This window comes from Aristolochia californica, unplaced genomic scaffold (assembly GCF_029961685.1).
Source record: "Aristolochia californica isolate CCGP_79_NKW_82.1479 unplaced genomic scaffold, dmAriCali1.0.hap1 SCAF_1, whole genome shotgun sequence".
Lineage (NCBI taxonomy): Eukaryota > Viridiplantae > Streptophyta > Magnoliopsida > Piperales > Aristolochiaceae > Aristolochia > Aristolochia californica.
The window spans coordinates 57,645,442-57,666,720 of record NW_027181770.1 but is presented as its reverse complement, the minus strand read 5'-3'; the positions used below and the strand labels follow the sequence as shown (position 1 = coordinate 57,666,720).

At 37.4% G+C, this 21,279-nt stretch overlaps 4 protein-coding genes across 4 annotated transcripts; 1 reads left to right on the top strand and 3 right to left on the bottom strand.

Moving 5' to 3' along the window:
- Positions 1 to 301: 301 nt before the first annotated feature.
- On the bottom strand, positions 302 to 1,768 carry LOC137962956 (geraniol 8-hydroxylase-like). Its single transcript, XM_068810112.1, has 2 exons — positions 1,187 to 1,768; positions 302 to 1,074 (listed from the first exon to the last, which is right to left on the bottom strand). Exons 1-2 carry the CDS (start codon positions 1,730 to 1,732, stop codon positions 448 to 450), a joined length of 1,173 nt encoding a protein of 390 aa, XP_068666213.1. The 5' UTR covers positions 1,733 to 1,768; the 3' UTR covers positions 302 to 447.
- Positions 1,769 to 8,617: 6,849 nt separating this feature from the next.
- On the bottom strand, positions 8,618 to 10,116 carry LOC137962965 (uncharacterized). The gene is made up of 3 exons (XM_068810124.1): positions 9,910 to 10,116; positions 9,704 to 9,793; positions 8,618 to 9,566 (listed from the first exon to the last, which is right to left on the bottom strand). Exons 1-3 carry the CDS (start codon positions 9,988 to 9,990, stop codon positions 8,640 to 8,642), a joined length of 1,098 nt encoding a protein of 365 aa, XP_068666225.1. The 5' UTR covers positions 9,991 to 10,116; the 3' UTR covers positions 8,618 to 8,639.
- Positions 10,117 to 11,709: 1,593 nt separating this feature from the next.
- Positions 11,710 to 12,813, top strand: LOC137949285 (arabinogalactan O-methyltransferase 2). The gene has a single exon (XM_068795403.1). It carries the CDS (start codon positions 11,710 to 11,712, stop codon positions 12,811 to 12,813), a length of 1,104 nt encoding a protein of 367 aa, XP_068651504.1.
- Positions 12,814 to 13,225: 412 nt separating this feature from the next.
- On the bottom strand, positions 13,226 to 18,075 carry LOC137952598 (uncharacterized). The gene is made up of 9 exons (XM_068799679.1): positions 17,874 to 18,075; positions 17,520 to 17,595; positions 16,410 to 16,449; positions 16,157 to 16,215; positions 16,031 to 16,068; positions 15,753 to 15,816; positions 15,085 to 15,138; positions 14,433 to 14,534; positions 13,226 to 13,673 (listed from the first exon to the last, which is right to left on the bottom strand). Exons 1-9 carry the CDS (start codon positions 18,044 to 18,046, stop codon positions 13,617 to 13,619), a joined length of 663 nt encoding a protein of 220 aa, XP_068655780.1. The 5' UTR covers positions 18,047 to 18,075; the 3' UTR covers positions 13,226 to 13,616.
- Positions 18,076 to 21,279: the final 3,204 nt, after the last annotated feature.

The following is a 21,279-nucleotide window of genomic DNA, read 5'->3' as shown; positions in this document are numbered from 1 at the left end:
GTTAACCATTAGCTAAGGTATTGGAAAAACCATTAGCAGCTCTTAGTGTTCTTCCAGGGAGTGTTACAAAGATCAAATCTTCTAATGTTGGTCCCCTTTACTGCTTAGAAGGAAGGAAAGAGAAGGTCTTGATCTCAGCTCTAGCAAATCTCTTATCTTTGTTTTGTTTTGCGGTTTTCTTAAAGTGTTCTTGAGAACTCTGAAGCGGGTAGAACAGCAAATATTTCGAGTAAATGGAATGAGACTCAGAAAAGCAAATCAATCATATTCCACAGTAGGTGAAACGTGATTCTCACCTCATCGTCTCCCAAAGTCACCGTTGAGTGGGCAATTGGCCTGCCCCTCCAATTTCTGGCAATTGCAGTTCCATCTCTCATTTATTCAATTTTTACCCGCTACAGAAGAGAAGTGTATTTTGTACACAGTTGTGTAAGGCCATGATCCTTCTCAGCTGGCACTTGTCAGTTCTGGCTGATGCATCGGTACCGCATACAGAGGCTTGACCATCTGGAGTGTGATCCCGAACTTCTCATCCATCTCAATGTCATCCGGTTTCATCCCACTCCGAAGCTTCCAGTCAAACGACTGTATCATAGAAGCCAAAATAAGGTGCACCATCCGAATCGCCAGAGGCATCCCAGGGCAGATACGCCGGCCGGCGCCGAAGGGGATGAATTCGAAATCTCTGCCTCTGAAATCGATGTTTGAGCCCAGAAATCTCTCTGGCCAAAATCGAAGAGGCTCCGACCAGTTTTCTTCGTCTCTTCCAATAGCCCAGGAATTGACCAACAGTTGGGTGTGTTTGGGGATGGTGAAACCGGAGATCTCGACGCTGGACTCCGCGCGGCGAGGTATCAGGAGTGGAACGGGTGGATGCAATCGGAATGTCTCCTTTACCACCGCTTGGAGGTAAGGGAGCCGAGCTATGTCCGATTCTTTGATGCTTTGCCCAGATACAAGGGTTTTCAAGAGCTCTGATCGGACCTTAGCCATGGTTTCTGGGTGCCGGAGCAGCTCCGCCATGGCCCATTCTAGTGTGCTCGAGCTTGTGTCACTTCCTGCTGAGAATATCTCCTAATCAATGAAAGTGTAGTTAGTCTTCTTGCTCAAGTCTCTCAACCAAGATCATGAAAAGAGAGGATAAACGCTGCATTGCATAAAAGAAAAGATTAAGAAGAAATCGCACCACGAGCAAATTTCTTATGTCCTGTCGGCTGAGGTTAAAGCTGTTATCATTGTTATAATCAAGAAGCACATCAAGAAAATCATCTCTTCTAGAAGATGGTGAAGCTGCTCTGTACTCTAAACGCTCCTCGATCAATCTGTCAAAAAGGGCATGCAGTTTCTTGAAATGAGAAGTCATTCGACGCCTGATCTGTTGAGGATCTATTACTCGCAGTAATGGAAAATAGTCTGCAAGGTTGACCCTCCCTGCCTCATCCATGATTCCCCTGACTGCATCCTTGAATTCTTGAACAGAATCAGCATCAATATCAACCAAATCAACGGTAAATATGGTATTGGAAATCAAATTGAGTATTGTCACAAAGGTGACCATCCCAATATCCACCTCCCTTTGGGTTTGACTATGCTTATGCAAGTGAGAGATGAGCTCATGAACCTTTTGGTGTCTGAGGTCCTGGTTGGAGTCCAGTCTTTGGGTGGTAAACATTTGTGTATTGCATATCATTCGGAGCTTTCTCCAGTGAGGGTTGGGAGGTAACCAGGCCATGGTGGATTCAGAGTACTGAAGGGCACGCACAGCATCGGCGACAGTCCGGCCGGCCAAGGCTTGATCATGCTTTTGGAGGACCTCTTTTGCCATTGTTTCTGAAGAGGCAACCACTGTTGGGACACATCCCAGCTTAAGGGTCATCAATGGGCCATAGATCTTGGCAAGCTTAGCCAGTGACTGATGGGGTTTGTTGCCAAGCTTTAATAGGTTACCCACAATTGGAAGAGGCAGGGGACCTGGTGGGAGCTTCAGAGGATCATACCTCTGTCTTGCAAGAAGAAGAAAGTAGACGAATACACATAGCAAAGACAAGAAGAGTAGTATGGAACTGCAATCCACACTCACCATTTTTCACTCAAGAATGATAGGATGTATATCAGTAACTCTTTATATAGAATGGTGATAGTTCATTTGTTATCTCTTACAGATAATTAAACTGATTTTAATATAGTTTTTTGGGCCATCTGTCAGGTTAGATAAGTATGAAGCTGATTGACCAAATCATAAGAGATTTTTCTTCAAGAGGAGAAATGAATAGATTAATTGTTTGATGAAATAGGATTTTCAGAAGTTCTGCTAATCTGTCGTTTGGTTAATAGATTAGTCAACCTCGAGCTCATACTGGTTGAGCTTTCAATAAGTAAACAAGTAGAAAGAATCAAAATGATGTTGTCCAGATGTCATGAATGATATTCTCATCTCCTTTCATATTTGTACAGATGTCATGAATGAGATTCTCATCTCCTTGGATGTTTTGCAGAGATTGGTCCAGCATCAAGTCTGCCAAACTGAATAGTTGATTTAGATTGGTCCAGCATCAAGTCTGCCAAACTGAATAGATGATTTAGATTGGTCCAGCATCAATTCTGCCAAACTGAATAGATGATAATATGGTTAGCTAAATCCAAAGGTACTAATCCTATTCGAAGGGTTACTAAGGCATGAGAGATATACAGTTTGTCCAAACAGTTTTCTTGTGCAAAAAACATATTCTCAATGTTTTTACTAAGAGAACGGTTAAGGAATAGTTTCACATGGATTATTGAGTACAAAGATCATGAGTTTATTGGTTGGAAAAAAAAGTTTTCTAAGTGTGCTAGTCATTTTAAGATGGGTCTTGGTCCCAACTTCACATGGTTTTAGAGCAAGTACTTAATACACCTAAATTATTCACTTGTAGAGCCACAAAATGAGGGTCTATACCTAAATTATTTACTTTTGTGGCTCTACAAATAGATAATGTAGGTGTAGGTCATTTTTTGTGGTTGTGGTATTTTACTCATACTAATGGGGGGGGGGGGGGGGGTTTAGTCAACATAAGTTGAAGTTGAAGTTAGACTCCAAATTCAAGGCAATTATTTGATTCAATTTCAACTCTACCTTGGGTGTTACTGTACACGAGTTCAAGTGCACTGGAAAACAGATTCCAGTGTTAGTGTTAGTGCCCCAAAATGAAAAATATGATGTAAATAAGACAATGAGTAACTTTTTGTAATAAACTTAAATAGAAAATATACCTAAACAGATAATTATCTAAAATAACTATGGTTACTACACTAATAAGTGATTTAATATAACATTAAAATATATTAATATACTAATTTATGAAATACTATATTATATTAATTAATGATTACACTTTATTATAAAAAAATATAATAATTACATGTGACTATAATAAATTATAAAAAATAAATAAATAAGTAAGTAAAAAATAACATAAGCGAATATAATAAATAAATAAATAAATTTATTATTAACATAAGATATATTTTAACATTAAAAATCACTAATTTAATACAATAATAATAAATAAATAAATAAATTATTTTATCAATAACATAATATATATTTTTACATATTATTAATTAATAATATATTGCCACAAAATTAAAAACATTGGTTTAATTAATTATAACAATAGAATAATTAAACCAAAATAATTGATCAAATGTTTACTTTAATATTTAAATTATGACTATTAAATCACTAATTTAATACAATAATTAAAAATTGAATATACTGAATAAATAAAAACACTTATTTTATTAATAACAGAAGATCAATTTTTTATATACTATTAATTAATAATATAATTTTACAAAATTAAAAAGGATTAGTTTAATTAATTATAAAAATGGGATAATTAAACAAAAATAATTTATTAACAATATTTTATTTACCAAAGATAGATTATAAATAAAATATAATAAATAAATAAATATATTATTTTATTAATAAACTAGGATATATTATTATTAATATATATATATATATATATATATATATATATATATATATAAAATTAAAACTTAAAAAACATGCTTGAAAATGAACGAGTTACTCGTAATAGTCTACAATTTATAGCATAAAAGCAAATATTTAAACCCTAAACCCTAACCCTAAAACCTGAAATTAAACCATAAACTCTAAATCCCTTAAGCCATAAAAATTGTATCCTATACCCTAAATCCTCTAAACCCTAACCCTAAAACCCAAAATTATACCTAAATCCCCTATACCGTAACCCTAAATTCCGAAATTATATTGAAATCGAACAATCAATACAAATAAACCTCACATAAATTCAATAAAACAATATCAAATAGTAAATTAAACTAAAAAAATTAGGGTTAGGTTTATTAAGTAAAATTTGGGAGAAATTGAAGCCAAATGGGGGAAATTGAGGTGAATCGAAGAAGATTGGGAGAAATCAAAGCCGAAAATGGGGGAAATAGGTAGAAGGTAGGGCAATCGAACCCTAAATGGGGGAAATCGAAGAAGAATGGGAGAAATCAAAGCTGAAAAATGGGGGAAATAGGTAGAAGTTAGGGCAATCAAACCATATATGGGGAAATCGAAAAAACGTTTGAGACAAGAGAGGTGAGAGAGGGGGAAACAAAGGGCGAGAGGCGTCTTGGCGAGAGGTGAGAGAGAGGGCCAAGAGGCAAGGAGTGCAAGGACAGCAGAGAGGATAGATTGAGGCGAGAGCCGAGAGATTGTTCCAAGGCGCAGAAAGACCATCAGAGATGAGAGGAACCTCGAGACGTAGAGAGGAAGAGAGGGAAGAGATAAGAAGACGACAAAGGGAAAAGAAGCCGAAGGGAGTGCGAAGACGAGAGGAGGAAGAGAGCGGGAGAAAAAAACGTCGGGAAAGGAGAGCACAAATGAGAAAAAAAACTGTATAAGGGAGGGAACGATGCTTCAAGTGGATGTTTTGTAAAATTGGGCTGAATCACGATTTTAGCCTATGACGATTACCTCATTTTTCAGATGATATTGGCACTCATTCACCACTAACGGCCTAATCAAATCAACTACATAATACGTGTGAACTTTATTTCAACTCCATTGTTGACTAACCCCCCCTTTAAGAGATTTTGTATAAATAATAGATTCTCATTTTTTTACGAAGAGAATAAATGAGAAGCTGCTTATGCAAAGAAGAGACTTTTTTTAAGCAGGTGGAATCAACTGCCTCTCCTTTTACAATGAGTCACTTCTTCTTTGTGAAAATGGTTCTTTTCTTTCAACCCCAAAAATGAAATTTGCCACTTTAGTATTAGGTACTGTATCAATCCCTTAAAAAATTCGTCACTTAAGGTAATACAGACTACTGTATGGTCTCTATTGGTTAATACAGACCAAACCATACATGGCCAATCCGATAGGTACCATTCCATGTTGCCAGCTTTAGGAGTTCTAACGAAAACTTTTTTTGCTGCATAAACCTTTTAGATAGGAATTCTTTTGTGTGCTTATATCAACTTTTTTTCTTTCTGGTAACCCAATTGAATCAGGCCATAAGACTAGCTTTTGGTTGTTTATATGAATCAAAGTTGAACTGCTCTCTTATTTTTCTAGCTAGTCATAATTGAATTGTACAACAACACCATTGAATGAACATTTCATCAACACTAAATTGTATATCTTATTAATAGCCACTCACCCATGGAAGAGCAAGGAGGGAATCTGTCAATCTTTCTCTAGTGAAAGTGAAATAAGTGAAATCACTTTTATTAGTGGAATTGAAATAAGTGAAATCACTGAAAGTCAACCCAAAAATCGTTAGTGTGCTTATCAACAACTTGTTATGAGGAACGACAATAAAGAGACAGGTAATCACATGGCACAAAATTTTACGTGGTTCGGCAAATTGCATACGTCCACGGGAGCTACAGAGGATTTTTATTTCTTCAATCAGAGGAATCACAATACAAATGGGACCAATATCTTTCTTTGTAGCATTGACCAAAAAAACACCTTTTACACAACATCGACCAACAGAGACCCTTCTCTGCAGCGTCGACCAACAGAGCCCCTTCTTTGCAGCGTCGACCAGCAGAGCCCGTCGGAACTGTCGACCAGCAGAGCCTGTCGGAACCGTCGACCAGCAGAGACCCTTCTCTGCAACGTCGACCAGAAACACTGGCAACAGCGTCGTTCTTCTCGAGCCTCACTCTCTCTGTCGAGAGCTTCTCTCTTCCGGCAAAACCCTTCTTTGCTCTGTCACACACTCTTTGTTTTTTGTATTTCGCTGTAGCTCACTATTTGTCCCGATGATGAAATAAAAACAGCAAGAGGGAAAATTCATGTTTCCCATGTGTGCAGTACACACTATTGAATATGGGAATGGGAAATGTCCTCCATGCACCCCCCTCGTGGACCAGACTCCACATTACTTAACAATTCTCCCACTTGGAGACTGGTAGATCCACTGCATCGCCTTCTTCCTCAAACATGATATCCTCCACCTCTGCAACTCACTACCCCTGTCTTTATGCTAGAAGACCAACTGAAGTTACGCACAACTTTAGTTTCTCAAGGGTCACACCCTTGTGGCCAGCTTCTACTTGCTAGACTTTTCATCTTGCAAGGTTTCTTTGTAACTCTACGAACTGCAACTGCAGGAGTGGACGGCTCTGGATCTGACTGTGGAATAATAGGAGTGGGTGCACTGGACCCACTCTCCCCATCACTCACATTTCTGCACTACACGGTGGCCTTGTACACAATCTTCTCATCTCTCTCCAGTCATCGTTTTTCCCTCAGACCCGAACCTCAGCTCTGATACCAGTTGTTATGAAGAATGACAATAAAGAGACAGGTAATCACATGACACAAAATTTTACGTGGTTCGACAAATTGCTTATGTCCACGGGAGTTGTAGAGGATTTTTATTTCTTCAATCGGAGGAATCACAATACAAATGGGACCAGTATCTTTCTTTGTTGCGTCGACCAGTAGAGCCCCTTCTCTGCAGCGTCGACCAGCAGAGTCCGTCGGAACCGTCGACCAGCAGAGACCCTTCTTTGCAGCGTCGATCAGAAACACCGGCAACGACGTCGTCCAGCAGTACCAACAACGGCGTCGTTCTTCTCGAGCCTCACTCTCTCTGCCGAGAGCTTTTCTCTTCCGGCAAAACCCTTCTCTGCTCTGTCACGCACTCTCTGTTTTTCGTTTTTTTGCTGTAGCTCACTGTTTGTCCCGATGATGAAATAAAAACAGCATAGAGGGAAAATTCATGTTTCCCTTGTGTGATGTACACGCTATTGAATATGGGAATGGGAATGGGAAATGTCCTCCATGCCCCCCCGTGGACCAGACTCCACATTACTCAACACAACTATGCAACAAATAAGTACCATAAGGGAGGAGAAACTTAAAGTTCACCCATGGAAGAGAAATGAGGGAATCTCTGGATCATGTGGAGTTACGCCAAAACCCGTTAATGTGCGTTGTAAGTAGTGAGTGAAACTAAAATAATTCCCCAAGACTAGTGAGTTCACTTTTACTAGCATCCTCTCTTGCTCTTGCTTTACTCGCTCTGTCTTCTCACTCTTGCATTTGGATATTATAGAAGTAAGTATTTGTTTAAGTATTTTATTTTTAATAAATTTAATTTAATTTATTAAATTATTTATTAATTAAAAAAAGTTAAAATTTATCTTAGTTTATTAGTAAATAAAATTATCTTATAAAATTTAAATCTATCAGAGTCATTTTATATAATAAAATACCATCTTTTTATATATATAAATTCATGATTTTTAATATTATATTTGATTACTAATTTAAGAGTGAGAATTTAGATATTGTAAAAGTAAAAGTTTGATTAAGTATGGATACTATAAAAGTAGGTATTTTTTAATTATTTTAATTTTATGTATTTAATCAAATAAATAATATTTAATTATTTATTAATTTAAAACAAGTTAAAATATATCTTGGTTTAGTCAAATAAACTATTTAAGTTAAATCTATCAAAGTAATTTCATATTATAAAATGCCTTTTTTATTTATATAAATTCATATTTTTAATATTATATATAATTACTATTTTAAAAGTGAGAATTAGATATCATAAAATTAAAATTTTGATTAAAATTTATATATTATAAAAGTAAGGATTTGTTTAATAATTATATATATATACACATATAATTAAATAAATAATATTAAATTTAATTATTAATTTTAAAAAGTATAAATCTATCTTAGTTTCGTTAAATAAAAAAATATCTTATAAGGTTAAATCTATGAAAGTAATTTTATATAATAAACTATCCTCTTTTTTATTTATATAAATTTGTGGTTTTTAATTTTATATTCAATTACTATTTCAAGAGTGAGAATTTAAATATTCTAGAATTAAAAAATTGATTAAGTATCTGGATATTATAAAATTAAAAAATAAGTACTTTATTATATATATTTAAATAAAATAATATTAATTTAATTTAAAATATATTTATTAATTTAGACAAGTTAAAATCTATCTTAACTTATTAATAGAAAAGTTATAGAAGAACACATAAAAATTTGGGTTTACAAAAAACAGATAAAAATTATAGAAGATTATGCATTAGTAACCACCTTAATTGTCCTACAAACCCTTCATCACTCATGAAGGAGAAGATGTGTCAAAGGAGTGTCTCCTAACCAAGAGGCAAGTGACCTTAGAAGGTTGTGTATGTGTGTCCTCTAGTGTACACACAACAAAATCTGGCCGGTGAAGTGCAAGATTGAGTGGGTCTTTTCCTACAAGCGAACCAGATGCATCAAGCAGAACATGCCATGAGTTTCGATGAGCCTCTGAGATCCAGTGCATTGAATAGCCTGTGCCTCTCACATCAGCTGGATAAGAAAACAGCCCTTTGGGACTGTACTTGCATTTCCTTCTGAAGTATTGGCTGAGTTGAGACCCTTTGATCCTCAAATCCAACCAACTCTCAGGTGCTGGAATCACCTTTGAGTCCTTGTAGCTAGCAAATTCTCTTATGCAATCTACTTCCTCTTCGATTATAGTCATGTAGGAGTTATACCTGAGGAATGGGTAGCTCTCCCCTACCAACATCATTGTGTCTTTGTAACTGGGAGTGAACAACACCAGGTAGTCATCTTCCCTCAATCCACAATGTTTTAATACTCTATTTCGAGCTTGGATTTCAGGGATGGAGATAAATGTCCCTGGGAAGGATGACTTCTTGTTCAGGATGTCCAGCAGTCTTGATGGCTCCAGCTGAGTCCTGTCAAGATCAGGATGAGAGCTTCCGAATGAGGGAGAAGTTGATTCACGCAGGCCTCGCGGGGATTTTAGTTTATCATCTGGGGTCTCTGGAGATTCTTCGTTGATGCAGAGAGAGTACAGGTTGTTCTTGTCATCGTCTTCAATTAGCCCGTTATAATATTGTGGGTATTTTGCAAGGACATATTGTTCTACGTATTGCATCTCGCTGGGGGTGATGGGGCCGGACCATCGAAGATCACGACCATGGAGGGAGGATATGGCTTCTGCAACTATGTGAGGAGGGATGACTGACTTTGGCTTCTGCTTAGTGTTTAAAAACGACGAAGAACAATAACTCTTTGTCAAAGGATCTCAAACTTGAAAAACAATTAATTCCAGAATAAATCTAGAAGGAAGAAAAAGCAAGAAACTGAACAAAACGTGTTTGCATGTTTTACCTTAACAACCATACTACTTGGTCTGCCATTTTCAATCTGTGACTTTGGCATTGATGAGAAAAGTATTCCATATTCAGATGCTGTTAAGGCCTGATGGTTGTTAGGCTCTCAAGTCAGAATTCTAAAAAGCTTTGGATCGTCAAATGAAAACAGAAAAGACTCAAAATTTACAGATGAAATGGATGCGGAATTGTAAGTATACTGACCTGATCTTCCATGTTCTTAGCCACGATCACTTTCTGATGTCTTTCTTTTGGCAGATGGACCTCTCCAGTCGCTCTTCTCATGAACCAACAACAGAAAACTCCGTACCTCTCGGATGTTAACTCAAGTAAAGAGAGAAGGAGAAGAATCGGTCGGTGGGAAGAGAAGGCACCGAACCAGTTCCTCTTGATGCAGAAGTTGCAGCTTAAATGGAGATGCTACAGAAATTAGAAGAACCCAAAAGGCCGAACAAGCATACCGACAATGACAACAGCAATTAACATCAACAGGAAGAGCTGAAAGAGGCATCTTTGATCTATAATCGAACTCGCGAGTCACCGAGTTCAACTTAGCTTGGTACCTTGTTTCCACTATCTGATCAGGACTAATTCAAGCAGTTCATAAAATCTCTCAAAGATACAAAACTCAGGAACAATCACGACTCATGAGTCATATCGAATGATACTGAGGCATCGAGCAAACACAGATTATTGAATGTTAGAAACCATAGACTGAGTGAGTCAGAAACGACAAGAAACTCCATAGAGCCCACGTCACCCTACAATTTTAAAATCTCAACGGATAGTGACCGTTGGAGAGAGGGAGAGAAAACCCACAACTCTTGTAGTCAGCCTAAGCCACCTTTGAGAAAATGATACAATTTACGAGTATTTAATTGGGAGACATTAGTGAGTTCATAATGGATGGCTTTCTCTCTCCATCCGATGCAAACTATGTGTTTGCTTAATTAATCTTAATTAGTGGAAGTTAAAATATGTCACCAATTTAGATGCCTGGACCAAGTTGGGGGATAGAGACGATTAGGGGAATAAAATAGTTGGGTGGATGAATAAAGAAAACAGATGAAACCAGGTGTAGTTTAAGTTGTGGAAAAGAGCTTCAATTTGAAAGAGACCTCCCCCAACTTATAACTCTCATTAGTTCAATTTGAAAGTTGGGCATTTGGAAGGTGTTCCTTATGTGGTCCATCCTCGGGTGGTTTCCCTGAATGATGGTTGTCAGTTGTAATTTGTAATCGTTATAACCTCGAAGAGGAGTTTTAAGATATGGGATTTGGTCTAGTAGAGGGCTGTTTGGACGTTCCATCAACAATCCTTTGAAAAAACGAAACATTCTGATCATCGCCGGAAATTGATCGCCATAACAAGAGATATGTTTCCGCTTATGTTTAATGAATTTCATTTATGTTTTAAAAGTTCAGAAAAAGTTTACAAACCAGTTTCCCATTGTCAATGAGTTGGTATAGATGGGTCAATTGAACCAACTCTTAACCAGAGTGACCATTCCAATCTCATTTATAATTAGAATTAGGTTAGCCAATTCTAATTATAAATGAAATTACTATAATATCCTTCATTCTAAAATTTTGTTGGGAAGGTCCTTCCTCATAGAAGTTGGGTTCAAATCAGCCGAAATGATGCAAGTGCATAACATCACACCAAACAAATCAATTATTAACACGTATGAAATCATAACCACTTGATGTATAGAATTGAACAAACTATTTAAGAACACTTTCGGTGATCACTGCAGAGATTCCTTCAAATCCACTCAATCTGAATAGACAAAGGAAGAAAATTGCTTAAACATGGCAGTGACTTTGCAGCCCCCTTCAAATCAAACGATCAAACCACCTTTTTGGCCCACATCGGATCCCTTCCCACATTTATCATGTATCAGATTTTCTCGTCTTGTCTTAAACTTCAAAAACACTTCTCCCACAATGGTTTATAAGGCCAAATGAATCACCAAATAGTTATCAGTTGGTAGGACATCATTAGATGTTCTGGAGAACCCAAAACGATTCTTCGTTTCTTTTCAATTACAGAGGCCACTCTTTCAGTCACAATTGGTCAGTCGAGGGAGAGAGTCTTCAAATTGCAGCAAACACATTTCCCTGCGTCCCTTCTCCAGCAAGAAATCCCTGCACAGATATCACATATACTGGGTATCTCTTCAAAACTCCTGCACAGCAATCAGCAGCAGCAGAAATGAGATCTGAGGGAGGACCAGAAGCACAAACACAAAGCTCCACCTCTCCATCCTCTCAGCCGCACAAGAAAACTGAGAGAGAAACAAGACCACTCATAAAGAAGCTCCCCTTCATCCTCTTACTCGTCCTTTCCGCCATTTCCATCCTCAGATTCATCCGAATTGCAACCACCACAACTTCATCTTTCTCAACTACCCCATCTCCCTCTCATAACACGTCTTCCAAGCGTTTGACGCCATTAAATCTGACTCTCCATTGGTTACACGACCTGACACCAAAGGAACTTCGTCTCCTCACGAATCTCGTTCCCAGCAGAGCCCCCTGCAATCTACTCGTCTTTGGAATCGGTTTCTACTCACCTGTACTGGCCAAGCTTAACGCAGGCGGAACGACCGTTTTTCTTGAAGATGACAACGAAAGAATAAAATGGGCAGCCAAGAGAATGGACGCGACACTCATACACAGTGTCAATTACCCAACGCGGGCTGGAAGAGCATTCGAGCTGCTTAGGAATGCAAGAGCGGATCCTTCCTGTGCACCGCATCCAGAAGTGCCGTTTCGTTCCTCAGCCTGCCCGCTTGCGCTTGCTTCACTGCCGGATGTCGTCTTTAAGCATCAGTGGGACGTAGTGGTGGTTGATGGACCGAGTGGGGACTGCCCGGAGGCACCTGGAAGAATGGAAGCAATTTACATGACGGGTCTGGTGTCAAGAGCAGGTAAGATGGTAGATGTGTTGATTCATGATGTGGACCGGATGATAGAAAAATGGTATTCATTGGAGTTCTTTTGCCAAGAAAACTTGGTAGCTGCAAAGGAAAAATTGTGGCACTTCAAGATAATGGGTAGCTACAGTGCTGCAAGATTCTGCTCTAATGCAACATTTTGTGTCTAGTAGCCATCAGTGCTCTTTATACTAGTCCAGATGAACTGAGCACAGCAAGAGAGGACCTGCTTGATGACTACAGGGTCATTTGAAGGCTCTGTGGGAAGGGGACCTGCAGCGCCTTTACCTCTGGTTGCTGCTCTAGTTGGACACTCCCTGATCCTTGAAAGGTTTCTTCTTTGTTTTGTATGGAAACCGAAGGAAGAAACTTTAAGTTTCTTGTTGAAGCTGAAGTGTTGTTGAATGTTTGTGTAAGAGAACCGGGTTAGTTGGGTGTTGACGATGCTATACACCCTTTTGCAAGGAATCACGATTCAAAAAGACTGTGTGGGAATTCTTTAGTGATTAAAGGTTGCTGCGAGCAAAATGTTGGTCCTCCCTGTCTCTTGAATTTCTTTAACAGAAATTTATCACATTCACAACAACTCTTCCAAATAATTTTTGTATTTTTATCATTGACCTCTGTACACAACACTTGCAAAAGCTAACAGATCAAGGAAATAAAAGTGTGATTAAACACTCAACCACAGCATAACATATTTATGAAATAAGTTACAGTATCAATTAGCACAGAAATTAAGCACTTCAATCTGATTCCTTAACATGTAACATGGCTAACAACTATGCAAGAGACAACTTCCACCTTCAGATATTAAAAAAAAAAAAAAGGTTGATCCATGAGCAAAGTCTCTCCACTTGTATAAGACTGCAGTCAAGAAGAACTCTATCGAACAAGTTCACGGAAGTAGATATCATTTGAGACTTCAATTAGGAAGTTAATTGTTGAGAAAATTAACTTGAATTTTGAGACACTAAGGCTCCTCAAACTTGATCAATATCTCTTCCATTTCAGGCTGATGCTTCCTAACCTGCAGTTATGAAAAGACAAATCTCAAAATTCCATAGAACCAGAATCTTCACAAAAGAGTTGATGTAACTGCACCAAACAACCTGCCCAGTCAGTCCCAGCCCCCCAACTGGTGATCCCAACACTTCAGTAGTCTGCCTTCAGCTGGACAGCTGAAAGAATCAACAAAAGCCTACCACTTAACATAGACTGACAAATAACAGTCTCACTCGGAGATTTGTACATCATGGGGACAAATCTCAAGTTGTGCCTTTTAAACACAGATTAACAATAGGAAATGGATGATAATGGTCTGTCCACTTTTGCCAATCAACACCCTATTGATCAAATTCATAATTCACTCTGCAACAATACTGTGCTACCCAACTCAATTAATAGTTAACTTGATCTTTATTAGGGCATTCCATGCAGGCTCTCAGCAAGTTTTCTCCCTAGGGTTTGATGGACCTGGCTGGATCCGTCAGCAGGTTTACAGTCAAACCAATTAAACCGACCAGGATTATCCGGGTATCTCAAAAGGCAGGTTACCTGGGGGTAATATAATCTGGTCTGATTTCTGAATTACTCCAAGCTTTAAAGCATCAAACTCAACCTTTTGTACACCCTAATGAGTAAGGAACAATGGGATTTGAACATATAATTACCACTTGCTATAGAACTAGGCAACCAGACCCCATGATCCACACTCTGGGTTGACCTCCTTTCTAGTCCACACTAACATGACATGTTTCAAAAAGATTTCAAGGTTAAGAAAGAGTACCTTGACACCAGCCATTGATAGCAATCTATGAGAAGCAACATATGCAACATCTGAGTCATTGAATCTTTTCTCAACAAAATAGATAACTTCAGAAACTCCTGACTGCAACAAAGAGGAATGTATATATTATTATGTCAAGCTACAAGACAACTACAAAGAAGAAGAGAGAGAAGAAACAGAGATAGAAAGAATGACAGATAACAGAGATATGGAGAGACAAAACCAACCAGTCAAACTGATTTATGACCAGCCAACTTCCAATGACAACTACACAGAAAGGAGTGCTAAAACACTGAAGATTAGAGGCAAAAAGAGGACTTCTAGATCTAAGATGCGTTGTCTTGGTGAACAGAAATTGACTTACAGTAGGAGAGTACCAACAAATAGCTTCTAAATATCAAGTAACTTGAGTACAAGATTTCTTTCTAAATATCAAGGACAAATCTAGGTTGAACTATGATTCCAGGGGATTGTAACTCCTCAAAGAAGAAAGAGCAACACAAGTTTGCATAAGAGCACATAAAAAGACATTCTAGAATCACGAGACGATGACAAAATTTAACAACTTTAGCAATACATAACTGGTACTTGATGAGATAATAGCTACCAAAGCAAATGATAAGTGGAAGAACATTTGTAACTGAGAATCTACCTGAATAATAATTTTAGCACATTCATTACAAGGAAACATTGTCACGTAAAGCCTCTGCAATGATAAACAAAGGGCAGAATAACTTCAGTACCAGTAACGAAAGAAGAAATATAATGCTATTTGTTAACTGAAAACCAGATATGACATCATTTCAATCCTCATATCAACTTGCTTAGGAGAAAAACAAAACGCAGCCTGTGTTCTTGCTGAAGATCCATATCCACTAGGCCCAATTTAGGAAGACATAGATATTCAAATAACCCAAGTACCTCAAATCTAAGAAAGAACCTCAATGCCATGTCTGCAAGTTTCATTCTAGAAGGCTAAAGAATCACCAACCTTTTAGAAGCTGCAGAACTAAATCCATACAGCTTTAAGCATTGTCGTTTACATGAGTAATATTGTTAATACTTTTTTGACATTCCCTTGTTTTCCATGCTCTCAGCTCCAACCAGTGCCCTTGAACAAAAATTTTTTCATCTCTATTTTAAGGTTAAATGTCCTGATGTAACAGCAGCATCGGTCTATTGATCATATTTTGGAGAAACATTCCAAGGGCATCAAATTGATGACTTGTGATCATAACGAACAGGCCCATGTGGCATGAATGAAACAGTAATAAAACAATTGTTGATCATCAAGGATGAGAAAGATGAGGAACCAGTGACCTGTCCAGCAGCAGATGCATGATTGGTATTCAGAATAGCATTAACTTCAGCATGAACAACATACCTACAGACAAATGAAGAATAATAGATAATGAACTGCTCTGCACTTCCAAATAAATTTAAGGTTAGAACTGCAAGAGAGTCAGAAATGTTCTCAGCAAAACAAGAATACAGCTACTACAAAAATGTATGGTGCAGCTACACAAGAGACTTGAATGATTACACTCAATCAAAGAGAATTTACAGAATTTTAAGCTTTGAGGAAATATGTAACTTACGGATACTTTGTCTCCAGTTGGTTTCCAGTCTGAGATTTCTGAAATTGCAAAACAAAGTGAAGGATTCATTACACCTAAAAGCTTGGAAAAATAACACAGTACAATCAGTCAATAACACAACCCAACCTTCGCCCAAGGAAGTTTGTCATCTGAGCACCCTCTGGGGAATCCATTATAGCCAATACCTGACTACAGAAACTATATATCAGTCATATGCAAGTGATAAAACTATAGAATGTTAACTACTGTATTCAATGTGATCAATCCAATTGCAAGCCTTCTCATCTTGATGCTAAACCCCCAAAATCAAAGAAAACAATAAGAAACAATAATCAAGAATCCACTCAATTCTCTTATCTCTTCAAGAAAGAATGTATACCAAGTATTACTCCATTTTGACTGACCAAACATGCTCCAACCTACACAATTAAAAAGAATGAGTAAGAAATTAAAATTAGGATCACAAAAAGTACTTGCAAAATTTGCAAGCAATATGCTGTTGTAAGGGGCTCTAGAACCAAAGAAGAAGCATTCCTGCAGAGATGACCACATCATGCACCCATCACTGTAGATTGCTTTCCAGAACATCTTATCCATGACAAAATCAAAAAAATTCCAACGTATCTAGTCAAAGGCTTTTCCATGACAAGCTTAATAACATAAGGAATTTTTCCCTGCTCAAAGTGATTTATAAGCTCGTGAATAAAAAGAGCTATGTCAGACATGTTCCACCCTTTGATGAAGGCATACTATTGATAGCAGAATACTTTCACTAGAACAATCATTAATAATGAGCTAAAACTCTTGCAATCCACGTACAAGGGCTAGGCTGATGGGTTTAATATCAAACATGGTAACCGAGTTCCATAAGCAAAAAGCACCAGTTGGATTTAGTGTGGAATACGAAAAGGTTGCTTTACAGTACTGAAGGAGATCAGACAGTCGAGGCTGTGGACAATCCTAGACTGAATACAACATTTTAATGGACCAACGTCCATCCATGGCATCTTGTTTGTAACACTACTGGTTTAAGATTAAATATTAAAGCTAGCAAGTACCGATAATATTGATCTTATTTAGTGAAATGTAGCTAAAGAAGAAGCCCTACTGATAAAAGATTATAATTCCATTAAATGTCATCTAGTGATAACGTAATTAGCTCAAATTTGGAGTGTAAAACTAAATATTTAGCTAGGATTATGTTAAAAATGGTATGAAGATTGTGGTCCCTTACCTAGTGAACATTTCCCTCACACTACATTCGGCTGAGACATTAAAATTACCTGCCACGGGATCCAGTGGATTTGACTATTCACTATATTTTTAAAATGGGTGATAGACGGAAAATTGACTTGTGAAGCCAACAAATGGTTCATATTATAGCACAAACCAGGCCAAAAGATAGCACAGATACGTCAGAGAGAAAGGCTAGACCCTGGCAAGGACACACTTCTATTTGAAAATCAATATGTAAAGGATAAAAGACTACCTGCCTGTTCGGATCCTTTGATCGTTCAGCTGACATGAATGCGATAGCCATGAAATAATCATCCCAAGATAAATATCTGTGTGTAAAACAACCATCGGGAAATTGGAAACTAGAACAGAAATAGCAATACTAGGCGATCATAATGCCAGAACATGATAGCAGTGACAGAGAAGTAAATAGCAACACTAAGTGACCATACAGAGATCGAACATGACAGCAGTTAAAAAGAAGGAAATAAAAATTCGACGCAACCATGGCCAGTCGACACTGAAGCCTCCAAGTGAAATAAAAACCCAAAACCACGCATTCATGGAGAAGTGCAAAAGACATGTAAGCTAGAATTAGCAGCACTACCCTTTGCGTTTGGAAGGATTGAAAGGACTCTGTTTTGGGGGCCTTTCGACCAGCCCATTACACGTCGAGACAGATGGTTTTCTAGGATTCGAGAAGAAGCGAACAACAACTGCAGATGCAAACGCACCGAAAATGGCAGCCGTAGAGACCAGAAGTAAGTCCCTGGAGTTCATGGCGGGAATAGTAAAAGCGAACAGAGAGAAAAACCCTATACGGATTACAGTGTGTTTCTAAACTGACCGTCTCCGCTGGTGTACACGTCTGGTTCCCAAGACTCCCGCCAAAAGTACCGGGGAAGCGGTAAGGCGGAATAGACGTTTGGAAAAGCTTTATATCCACCAATGGCATCGCATCTTTCCTCGGAGCAGTTTTTTTTTTGTTTGGCAAGAGCTTTAGTTAGGTACAAGAATATGTCATCAACATTTGAAGGGGAAGGGTCCTCGAGAAGAGTTCGCATTCAGCATATGAACAAGGGAGACAAATCAAGAACATGAAATGCCCCTCACAAATTCATTAAACTAGTAGATTGCTAGTCTCATACTTTCCAAGTCTTAGAAGAAAAAACCCAATGTTGTGAGAGTTAAGAGGCGTAGAAATAGCTATCTTTCTGTTATGAAGGTTGTTTTTAAAATTTGATACCTTTGAGAGACGACTACTGAGGAGTGGTTGATGGGGGGCTTAAGCCTCCTGTAAATAGGGAGTTCACTCTCTATTGTGCATTAGAAAATAGAATAGGCAAAGTAAGGTGAGAGTTAAGAGGTGCACAAATACTTTATCTGTTTTTGTGAGAATTTCTTCTTGTTAGAATCGTTTTTCAAAACTTATTCTTTTGTGAGAGAGTTCTATTGTGAATGCTTTATATGAGCCTTGACAACTTTAAAATTTTACAATTTTATCAATATAATTTTGGTATTATGACCTTTAGGTCTACACTTGCTTCTAAGTAAGTGTTATCAAAGTCAGGTTAGGCATGATGAGTCAATTTGAAGGGGAGTTTTAGGAAGCTAACCGACTCTAAGAAATTTTTGGAGTTCAATGATTCTAGAAAAATAGAGAAAATGGGGAAATTCATAGTTTTGTTAACTGATGGTGAGAAGAAGAAGTCTCTATGAATGATCAATTATCCTTGAATGATTGGAGAGTAGTCAGTGTTGGAGATTGACTTTTGGAGTCTATGTCTCAAGGGTTCAAAGTGGCGGTTAAGTTTTCGACAAATAGGGAGTCTAATCCCTATTTAGAAGAAATCACGAGAAAACAATAGAAGTCCAGTGAAGTAAAAGTTAAGTGGTGTATAAACACATATCTCTCTTTTGAGAGATTTTCTGGTGAGAGACTTTTGAGAGCGGTAATTTAAATCTTAGCCCTTTGTTGTAAAAGTTTTGTAAGAGCATAGTGACAACTTTTTGTCATTTTAGTAAATATAATTTCGACATTATATCTTTTGGGTTCACATATATTTTCAACAAGTTGTATTAGAGCTAGGTTTGGCAGGAGGAGTTAGTTTGTACGAAATATTTCGGTATTAGAATCAAGCTTAACATGAGAGATTTCTAACCATTTAGAAAGCTCTAAACTAAAGAAATCACCCACAAGTGGTATTAGAGTCATGCTTATCAAGAGTCTATTTGAGGGAAAATATTAGGAAGCAAAACTACTCTAAAACATTTATGGAGAAATCTAGAGTTTTTTAGTCCAATGGTGAGAAGAAGAAGACTCTCTAAATGGTCGGTAGTAGGTGAATGACTGATGACTCTTGGAGTTAGTTTCTCTAGGGTATGAAGAGGAGGTTGTGCCTTATCTAAATAGGAAGGTCGCTTTCCATTTTGAGGCATGCATGAGACAATAGAAGAAGTCAAATGAAGTAAGGTTTAATAGGTGTAGAAACACATATCTCTTGAGATTGTTTTTCTTGTGAGATATTAATTCACACATGCTTCCAATGGGAGGTAAACGATGAACATGAGTTGAATGAGTTTTTGAATCAGAGCTGAATTGACTTGAATCATCAAGGTGTGGACAGAGTTTTACATAGGAGAAGAGTGGCGATTGGAACAACGATTCCATCTTAATTCATCATCTTCTCCCTTCTTCTACCAATAGGGACCATCACCTCTCTTTCTCAAAATTTTTATACAATGAACAGGAGGGTTAAGCATCTTCTCCATCAAGAAGAGAAGAGACTCCCCCTACCAACTGCATTCTCTAGGACGATGGAGACATCCTGTCCTACTGGCATGCCACTACGGAATAGTAGGCAAGGAGATAGATCATTCTCACATTATCACCATGAATAGGAGGGAAGTGCAAAGGCAGCCCCGCTCTCTCTCCACACAGAAAAAGAGATATGGGAGGGAAAATAATGTTATCATCCCTCTCCTCTCCCTCCTTTTTGTCGACTAGGGAGATCTCATATTCTTCACAATCACGTTGCACACATATAGGATTTTGATCCACATAGTCAGAGAACGGGAGGGAAGTCCTAGTATTGGACCTAGACTAGTGTTTCGTAGTTCATCGATCCAATGACAAAAACCAGCCCAGTCTACTAATTTTCCTTCTCCTCAAGTTTTATATGCTTCATATCAACCATGGATCTGGTCTAGTCCAAATTACGTAACCCTACTTATTGTTGTAACACTAAGACCAACTACCTAGATGACATTGACCTAATCTTTGAGTCCTAGTTGAACCATATCAACTAGCCAAAACACATTGGTTTCAAAAGATTAGTGAATTTAATGCCTTCAAAACCAAGTCCTTTATACTTATAAAACATTGTAAAACTAATATTATAGTGCTATTATCATTATCAAACTTTTTTTTCATAATTGTTACCAATTCACATGCACATACTTACATAAGTAGATAGACAAATGAGTATTAGCCACACTAGTAGTTATTGACAATTGATGAAGAACTTGAAAGCATTAGTCTTGAAAATAAATTGTGTCCATTATATTTACCAAGTTTTTTAATAAATTACTATTTTATATTTTTAAAAAATATTTAAATATGTAAATACATAAATACTTATTTAGTAGATCAACACCAAGGAGACTCTTAATCACTTATATAGGTAGCAAGAGTATGGACCTAAGTTGGTCATCTACATTAGGTGTTCTCAATCTTTTATGGTCACAACTGAATCTAATAACATAAAACAATTTCTTCTATTTCTATTTGTATTCCTTAAACAATCTATTCATGAATGATAATTTGATGTTTTCTTTTTATCCATTATTAATTATAAAATAAATATGATGAAATTTTTATAAATAGGATAATGTTTTCAATGAAAAAAGGTTGGGTGTAGCACAGGTTGGTTTGGCCTCCTCTCTCTCTCTCTCTCTCTCTCTCTCTCTCTCTCTCTCTCTCTCTCTCTCTCTCTCTATATATATATATATAT

Bases quoted from the DNA above. Each gene is read 5' to 3' on its own strand.
- LOC137962956 (XM_068810112.1), bottom strand. From the start codon at position 1,732: ATGGCCTGGTTACCTCCCAACCCTCACTGGAGAAAGCTCCGAATGATA. The intron at 1,075-1,186 runs GTGCGATTTCTT...TTCATTGATTAG, and splicing joins ACATAAGAAATTTGCTCGTG to GAGATATTCTCAGCAGGAAG.
- LOC137962965 (XM_068810124.1), bottom strand. From the start codon at position 9,990: ATGAGAAGAGCGACTGGAGAGGTCCATCTGCCAAAAGAAAGACATCAG. The intron at 9,794-9,909 runs GTCAGTATACTT...AACAACCATCAG, and splicing joins CTAAGAACATGGAAGATCAG to GCCTTAACAGCATCTGAATA. The intron at 9,567-9,703 runs GTAAAACATGCA...AACACTAAGCAG, and splicing joins CAAGTAGTATGGTTGTTAAG to AAGCCAAAGTCAGTCATCCC.
- LOC137949285 (XM_068795403.1), top strand. From the start codon at position 11,710: ATGTTCTGGAGAACCCAAAACGATTCTTCGTTTCTTTTCAATTACAGA.
- LOC137952598 (XM_068799679.1), bottom strand. From the start codon at position 18,046: ATGAACTCCAGGGACTTACTTCTGGTCTCTACGGCTGCCATTTTCGGT. The intron at 16,450-17,519 runs GTAGTCTTTTAT...TTAATTGTGTAG, and splicing joins CAAAGGATCCGAACAGGCAG to GTTGGAGCATGTTTGGTCAG. The intron at 14,535-15,084 runs GTAGATTCTCAG...TCTTTGTTGCAG, and splicing joins GTGCTAAAATTATTATTCAG to TCAGGAGTTTCTGAAGTTAT.